This window comes from Letharia lupina (genome assembly GCF_014066315.1).
Source record: "Letharia lupina isolate WasteWater1 chromosome Unknown contig_2, whole genome shotgun sequence".
Taxonomy (NCBI): domain Eukaryota; kingdom Fungi; phylum Ascomycota; class Lecanoromycetes; order Lecanorales; family Parmeliaceae; genus Letharia; species Letharia lupina.
In genome coordinates this window covers 1,543,733-1,552,787 of record NW_023502971.1, presented here as the reverse complement: position 1 = coordinate 1,552,787, position 9,055 = coordinate 1,543,733, and the positions used below count along the sequence as shown (strand labels likewise).

The 9,055-nt window shown below is 36.3% G+C and overlaps 2 protein-coding genes across 2 annotated transcripts; one reads left to right on the top strand and one right to left on the bottom strand.

The window, feature by feature from the left end:
• Positions 1-3,603: 3,603 nt before the first annotated feature.
• On the top strand, positions 3,604-5,233 carry HO133_004557 (uncharacterized protein; the record flags this gene model as incomplete). Its single annotated transcript, XM_037295473.1, has 3 exons — positions 3,604-3,793; positions 3,846-4,402; positions 4,457-5,233. The coding sequence occupies 3 exons, from the start codon at positions 3,604-3,606 to the stop codon at positions 5,231-5,233; spliced, it is 1,524 nt and encodes a 507-aa protein (XP_037157474.1).
• Positions 5,234-6,751: 1,518 nt separating this feature from the next.
• Positions 6,752-9,045, bottom strand: HO133_004556 (uncharacterized protein; the record flags this gene model as incomplete). Its single annotated transcript, XM_037295472.1, has 4 exons — positions 6,752-7,525; positions 7,679-8,356; positions 8,688-8,861; positions 9,001-9,045. 4 exons carry the CDS (start codon positions 9,043-9,045, stop codon positions 6,752-6,754), a joined length of 1,671 nt encoding a protein of 556 aa, XP_037157473.1.
• Between the last annotated feature and the right edge of the window lie 10 nt (positions 9,046-9,055).

Below are 9,055 nucleotides of genomic sequence, written 5' to 3'. Positions count from 1 at the left end.
TCTTCTTTAATTATAATATAATCTTTTATATATTAATAAAAAGAATATACTTCTTAATATATAATTTCTTTACTATTAAAAATAATATTATTAATATTATATAATTTTTTAAGATTTAAATAAAAGAATCTTAGATTAAAAGTATAAAAATTATTATTAGATCTCCTCGAAGTAGCTTATCTAAAAGATTCTAAAAGACTTTATAAGCTTATTAAATCTATAATATTAGATATAAATTATAAATTCTTTATAATTACTTATATAGTTTATAGTATAATTTATTATATTATTAAATCTACTTTTATAGACGAAGGTGGTATTTATTAAAAGCTTTCTTAATTTTATAAAAGCTAATTTTCGCTAGAATTAGATTTTAAAGCGATATTTTCTAAATTAAAAGCTTCTAACTAATTAAAAATCGATCTATTAGATTTATTATTAGAAAATCCTATATTTATAAAGTTTTAATATTCTTTATTATTATTTCTTAATATTTTATTAAATATAACTTAATTTAATAAAAAGAGAATTCTATTTATTAAGTTTATAGCTATATAGAAATTCTAAGAATTTAATATACTTAATTTTCTTAGAGTAAAGTTTACTTTTAATATAAAATTCGAAAGCGATAAGAAAAAAGATAAAAATTAAGATTAATAAAGAGATTAAGTTTTTTATATAAGTATTATAGATAATAATAAGAAAAAACTAATAAATCTTCTTTCTTTATCTTTATCGAGCTTAAAAAAAAAAGTTCTATTATTAAAATAAGAAGATTGAATTATTTTAAAAAAAGAAGAAGATAATAACTTTAAAAAAATATTTATATAATCTTTTAAGTCGAGGTTTAGATTCTCGAGAATAGAGATATTCTTAGATTTAAAACGAGTTATTTTAATTTATTAGATAAGAAAATAATTACTATTTATATAATAATAAACTTCTTATATAAAGATAATAATTACTTTTATTAGAGTACTTATAAATTTAAAATTATAATTTTAGAAAAGAGGATAAATAAGAGGTTTTTTCGATCGAGTAATCTTCGAAAAAGAGATCGAGTTAATACTCTAAAATCGACTTTATTAAATATATAAATTTTAATTATATAGAATGTCGATAGATAGATTATAAGTCTATATAATCGATTTAATAATCTAATAATAATTCTTATTAAGAATTTATTTATAAAATTTGAAATTTTTTATTAAGAAAGTTTAAAATTAAAAGATAAGTAAAATTATTAAGTCTAATAAAATAGATTTTCTAACTTTATTAATTATAAATAGTTATACTCTATTATAAAAAGATATAGAGAGAAAATAAAAATAAAGATTTATTGAGAAGAAAGAAAAGTGTTAAAAATAAGAGATAAGTTTTTTTTAAGAGAAGAAAAGTTATTTAAAAAGATAAGGGGAATTAAGTAACTCTTATAGCGGTTCTTTCTTCTAAAAAAAGATCCTTTTTTTAAAAAAGTGATAGAAGAAAAACTTCTTAATATAAAAATAGTGTCTTTAATATGAAAATAATAAGAATAATATTTAAAGAATATAGAAAAATCTATATTGCTATTAATTATTAGGGTTATTATATAAGAAGTATATATATATTTCTAGAAAGGAGTTTCACGAAAAAGCGAAAGATGTTTCTTAATTTTAATTGTAATTAATTAATAAATTAAGTTAAAGCTATAAACGAAATCGAAGAAAGAAAGCGATATATTAAGTTACGCTAGTTAGGTTTTTTATACTATACTAAGAACGTAATAGTAAATATCTTAAATTATTTAATAAGTAATTATTTTTATTTATTAAGTCTATTATTAAGCTTAGTAAAACGTTTATTATTATTAATAAATTTATTAAACTATTATTTTAAGATAAAGCCTTTTAAATAAATTTAAAAATTTATATAAATAAGATTATTATCTTTAATATTAGCTATCTTATAAATATACTTAATAAAAAAATTAATATTATAAAAGTATATCTTCTTTAATATATACTTTATCGATAAAACTTTAAACGCTATCGACTTATCTTTATATATTAAATTAAAAAAATCGATATTATTTAAATTTTGTCTCGATTATAAAGAATCTCTATTATTTTTTAAGATATTAATAATATCTAGCGAGCTCGACGATTCTAATATTTTCTACTATAATAAATTATTATATATATATTAAACTATCGCTACGGAAGTAGCTATTACGATAATAACTTATACTTATAAATTATTAAGATCTATTTTATTTAATAAATCGATTAAATAAGAATAGATTACTTCGTTAGCGAAGATTACTCTTATTATAATTTCTAAACTTATTAAAAAAAGTATAATAATTCTTAAATATAAGAAACTTAATAAGTTTTCTAGAGTAACTTTTATAGATAGAGAATTCTTAAGTCTTTATAATAACTCTACTTCTTTATTAAATATTCTAAATATTATATAAAAATATAATTTATTAATAGTCTAATTAAGAGATTAGAATAATACTTTAATTAAATTAGATCTAATATATAAATAATTATTTCTTATTAAGATTTCTTAGATTATTAAGAGTAAATAAAAATTGCTTTTAACGATATTTTTAATAAATTAATAATTCTTCTTATTAAGTAAGTTTATAAATATATAATTACTTTTAAAAAACTTTTATAATTAAAATATAAGAATAACGATATTATAAATAATTAAATTAAGTATTAAATAACTTAAGAAAACTAGTTTAGCTATTAATTAATAATATTAATAAATTTTAAAAGAAAGTAGAGAAAGATTAAGAAATCTTATAAGGAATTAAGATTTCTAAGAGAGAGATTTCTATTTCTTATAGATTCTTAATTAAAATTATAATAAATATAGAGAATTCGCTATCGAAGATAGTTTTAGATAGTAATAATATACTCGAAGAATTTATATAGCGAAAGCTTAAGATAGAATTTGAAGAATAAGCTTTCTTTAAGAATAGACTTTTTTAAAGAATAAGCTTTCTTTAAACGGGCTAGTCTAATAAAAGAATTTCTAAGATCTCTTAATAGTTAATTAATATTAAGAAATAATATTACTATTATATTATAATAATAATAAGAATCTATAATCGTAGTATATAATAAGCTTAATTATTTCTATTTAGAAATCTATTACTTATAATAGTAAGCTTAACGAGATATCTACTTAATAGGCTTATATGCTTAATAAAGTAAGTATCTTATTAAGGCTATATCTCCACCATAGTTCTCGTAATAAATATCTATCTCTTATTAATTTTTATAGCTTTTTTTTACTACTTTAAAATCTAATTTATTTTATTTTTATTAGAAGTAAATAAAGTAATAATTTAAAATATATTAAACTATTAATAGTGAATTTATTTAATGATTAAAATAAGGAAGCTATTGAATGTGGGGGAAGAATCTCGGTTAAATTTGTTGCCTCGGCGTCGGCGTTTATCGGATATCGGATTTATCGATTTCAAGATGGCGTAAATAGGGAGTAACGCGACACGTCTTTCAACGCGTCCTGCGTCCTGTTAGACCCGCACAGTGCTTCAAGAAATCTTTTCCCTTCCTAATTCCAGAACTGATCACAGCAATCATGATAAGACAAGACTATAATCGAATTGATCCCAAAAGGAGAAGTGCGATTGATTACAAGAAGAAACAATTCGCAGTTCCCACGTATAAGCAGCAAGACTACCCACACCGCCTGAGCCTCTATGAAACCCCCCCGACAGCCGAGATCACGCTCGAGCAGTTTGAGCAATGGGCTATCGATAGATTGAGAGGTGTTCCCAACGCCATCGCAGGCATGTAGCCACCGTGGCTGACAGCGACTAGTGCTCGCCGAGATTGAAGCTTGCTCGTTCCGCAACAAAACACCTGCCGAGACTGCCGCCCATGTGACACCTTTACTTCAGAAATGGTTGCCCCTTCATTCGAATACCTCGTCCTCCGTTGGCTCACAAGATGAGAATCTCAAATTAGAACGACAGAAAGATCACTACTCCCACTTTATCTTACGTCTTGCATTCTCTTCTACGGAGGATCTACGGAGGCGCTTTGCACGAATCGAAAGTGCTTTGTTCAAGTTGCGCTTTCAAAATGACGACGCTAAAGAAAGACAAACATTCGTCGAGTCTTTGCAGTTCGACTGGGAAGTCGTTTCTGAAGAAGAGAAAAGGGCATTGGGGGCGGATTTACTGAATGCGACCCCGGGAATGAAGCGACAGGACGCGGAGGAAGCAGGTTGGTTCAAGGTAGATTTTGAGATGGTTGCAGAACTGGTGGAAGGCCGAAGAGTCTTTTTGAAAGCCGGCAAGGCATACGTACCGGTCAGGGAACAGATGAGCATGGTTCTTGCTGGATTCAATGCCAGGCTAGACAAAGGACTAGAGGTTGAAACTCCAATTCCTCGTTACCATATCACCATTTACTGACACCATTTGCAGCTTGCCGCTCGCGCTCTCCCCCGTCTCGATGAAGACGACCGCCTCACACCAATCTTAGTTCATCTCTCCAAAAATTTTGCGACCCCTGACTCAACCCTCTCCGACTCGGACAGCGCACTTCCTGGTGCTCCAATCAACCCTTCGTCCATCGATCCTTTATCCCAGCATTTTCCTCTGTGTATGCGTAATCTCCAAATGACTTTACGCAAGAACAGCCATCTGAAGCATTTCGGGCGATTGCAATACACCTTATTCCTGAAAGGTATCGGATTAACACTGGAGGACTGTCTCATCTTCTGGCGTCAGGCTTTCAAGCTCATCACAGACGATACCTTCAACAAGGAATACCGGTACAATATTAGACATGCCTATGGTGACGTTGGTGGTGACGCGATTCGGCGAGGACGAGGATACTCGCCCTTTTCATGCCAAAAAATTTTGACCGAGCATCCACCCGGGAGTGGAGAAAGTCACGGATGTCCATATCGGCATTTCAGCGTTGATAATCTCACGACACTTCTTCAGACCACCGGAGTCAGTGATCGAGATGTCCTGAGAGGAGTCAAAGAAGATGTGGAGAAGAAAAGGTTTCACATAGCTTGCAATCGTGTATTTGAGTGGGCGCATAAAGGCGACATCAAACGTGTGAAGGAGGACGACAGCTGGGGCGCTGCAGAGCTAGACACAATTGTACACCCGAACACATATTTTAAGCGGAGTTACTTGCTAAAAACTGGTGGTGCTGCAGCGGTAAAGGGGGACGAAATGGAAATATAGCGCCTTCAATCGATAATAATGAAGGATGTTTAAAAGGATATATATTCCCACATTGACAGGCATCCTTTAAAAGGCTGGTGAAGAAAATTCATGTTAACGCTTACAACAACAGTGAAACCTAAGCGTGAGACAGGGTCAAGAGTAAGAGTACAATGGAAATTGATCACCTAAGCAGGAAAAGAGCTTTATCACATCAATACATATATCTAGGATGGTAGATCGCCTTATCTAGTGCCGTATGCATCCTACCGCTTGGTTTAAGACTTTTGCCGCTACTTGGTTGCAGTGGGCGTGACAAAGCCTTTGAGCCTTCGTGAATATTGAGAGGCGTTTGCACGATGTGACCAAGGTTAGACGGGCTCGTAGTATTTGCAGGGATCACATTGAGGAGTCACGTCTCTTTCCAACCCAATCTATGGACGACCAAACCAATCCAGAACTGTAGGAATGCTATCAATGAGTAAACCAGATGACTGAAAATGTTGCTATTCGAGGTGTGTCTAATCGTTCAACAGATTCGAGCTCATACTCGTCGAGGTTGTGCTCATCCGTTTGCCTTGACTGTCAAGCTATGGCATTTCATGGCAGTCCTCTGTCTTTGGCAATAATTTTTGGGGTTGGGAAACAATGGATGCAATTGAGGAAAATGATATCCCTGCCCGCGCTATTCAGTGTGAGGTTTTTGCCAATTCTAGAAGATCTTTCATGAAGGCGTTGAGGGCCAAGGTACGAGCGTAGCCACTGGAACTATAGGTATAGCGATCTAATACTATCCTAGGGACCCTTTCGAAGTCCGTTGAAGACATGGAGTAGTAAGGTGTCCATTGCCGGTGTATTACACTCGCATTGTGCAGTCAATGCTCCTTTGCTACGGCATTGCGATGTATTGGAAGTGTGGGCAGCCGACATGAATCGAACACATGGATCTTGGGGTAGAATCTAATTATCAGGACACGAGTAACCCCTGAAAGATCGAGACCCGAATCAAAGCACTCCATCACTCTTGATCATGAACCGCTGCTGTGTAGGTTGTGAACTATGAGTCGTCGATTGTACCTCTAGTCAAAGACTCAAAGTCGAGCACCTCGTTCGTTCACTCGTAATCCTAAGCCGAAAGCATACTTCGCCATCGCTGCGTAAAACGGCCTACCTTGACAAGGGCCCGTTCCGTGGCGTCAAATCGTTATAGCGAGATTGAGCATGGGAGCTTGACTCAGGAGTAAGGTTGGAATCTTTTGCTCATCGCAATGAGAAGTTGGGGCTTGAATCCGAACATTCCGTTCATTTAGTAAAAGGTCTGACATTATGCTTCAGTCAGATTTGGCTGGATCTCTTTTGTGTACTGAAAACCAAAAGCTTTGTGAGAGCCCCAGCGCCTGGCATCTTCTATGAGCCAACATTGAGAACACGCTGTGTTATTTCAAGCCATTTCTCTTCTGACCGCGGGTTGCCATACTGCCAGCGGTCTCTCATGACAACCATCGTGTGGATGCAGAGCAACAGCTCCCACTGAAGATCTTACTTGCCTTTCCAAATAGCTGAGATTCCACTCGCAAGCCCAGCGGCTAATAGAACAAAGTTGAAGGCAGAGATCATAACGAAAGGTGCTACAGGCGAGATCTTGTCGAACATGAGCCCGCCAAGTTTTGTCAATAGGAGAATGCCCAGACCCCCCGCCAATGAGTAGACGCCGGCTATCGAGCCCTTCAGATGGTTCTGTGAACGGCCTCTGCTGCGTAATAGAGGTGTACCTTCGGCGGCTTCTTCGGTATTGTTCTCATTTGGAGGGACGATTGAATCAGCAGTTTCGTTGCTATTGAAATTATGACCTTCCACTCGCGCCACTGCGTCACAAGATGCCGATCCTGATAGATCACTTTCGGCCTGTAGACCTAGAATACCCCGTCCTAAGAGGCCCAAGCTGCATACTATTGCACCGATTTGACTTATCCCCAACAGAGCCATGATAACGAAGATCCAAGGAGTACTGTGCGTCGCCTTTGCCTCTGGGCTCCCCAGAAATGCCAATCCAATGTACCCAACGAGACCTGTTATTGCTGCCGTGAGAAGCGGAATATTAAAACGGCGGTATCTATCCGCCAGGAATCCAAAGACAGGCGCGAACAGAAGGGCTACAAGCTGCGAAACGCCGGTGAGCTCGGCGGCAAGGACGTAAGCTTCTCGACAATGCGTTTTAACATCCTGCGGGTTATGCCCTGTCTCATCACATAGTCCCGAGGAAATGTAGTACGCGTTCACGAACAGAGGAATGAAGAGCGAGATTGCAACCGACTAAAGATCTCTGAGTCAGCGTTTTACTTTGAAGGCAACGAAACCGTATTTCAAGACAAGCTTAAGGAGTAAAATCGGTCTTCTGGCTCCGAAAACCTGCCTTGCGACGGGATTTTGCGGTATGGAGGAAGGAATCGCTTCGAAGGTACGTACGGATGCTCTCGCTACGAAGCCACCAAGATATCCAAGGCCTAGTAAAGGACTCTTGAAGCCTAGGGCGACTGCCTCAGCTAAAGACTCCAGGCTCGATGTTTTGGATGGTGGATCATCTGGTCCACCGTACACGAGATTTCGCCATCCTTTCTCGTCCTCGCCGTGCAGATTCCGTAGGCCAATAAAACACAACAACGCCAGGATCAGAGATGATGCTCCAACAGTGTAGTAACTGTCAGCCAATGCCTGCCCAGGAGCAATGCCCTTACGCTGAACAAGTTCCGGCAAACGGAGAAAGAACCCCAACGCGAGAAGAGCACCACAACCGGTGAAGATGCCAACAATTCCGGCAAGACGTGTTGGCGATAGTTCATTGGGCGGACTTCTGTGACTTGAGTGATGATGTAGCCTCTGGGGTGTTATTGTGAGCTCGGATGAGATTGAGGGTGAAAAGACGTGACCATTGCTGGCGTCAAGGGTTGGATTTGGCACATTTGCTTCATTGTTATTCTTGCGGGGTGCGATCATCGATGGGAGAATTGCTGTCACCATTGTCGATGCCGCTGCGCCTCCGATGCTGAAAAAAAGCCTAGCGAGCAACAACTGAGGAAATACATTTTTGGCTTGTACGAAAAGTAACAGCGCAAGGCCGATGATAGTATAGCCCAGAACGCAGACCTGTGAGGTATCAGTAGCATTCCAAGACAAGTCTAGTCTTGCTAATGTGAAGATACAGTATCTGCATGGGTTCCTGGATTACAGTATTCATAAAACTCGTGCTGTGATTGGAGAAGATTTTGGTGCCATCTGAGTCCCAAGACCAGGTTGGACATATTCCCATGCTGGCTGACTACAACTGGAACCCTTTGCAAGTCTGCATAATGTTCAAGAAATCCAATGCTACAGCTTTTCGACCACAATCCCAGACAGAGACCAAGCGCGTCCTCGCAATTCTCTAGAATTTCGTGCATCGTTGACTTTTAGATGTTCAACGAGAAGAATAACTTACTATTCGAACCCCGATTCGATCGGATATTACTCCCCAAGCAGGGCATGCTACAAGTGCGACCAGCTCGTCCGCGAAACCCAAAGTGCCAACGGCATCGCCAACTTTAGTCCGTTGTCCGATCAAATTCGTGATGACAAACGAGACGGATGAGTTCAGGAATACTAGAAACGCGATCTGTGACAGTACCAGGATTAGCGACCTTTTTGCGTTGGGAGGAAGACCCGTATGGCAAGTATTGGGAGGAAGTAGATCCCAAATTGTCTTGCGGTTCTCATGTTAGGATTTTGAATTAACATACCGAGAACATGCATACCCCTAAAAGGTAAGTGGCGGCTTGCAGCTTCGTTGCTGTGAACATGTTCGCTGAG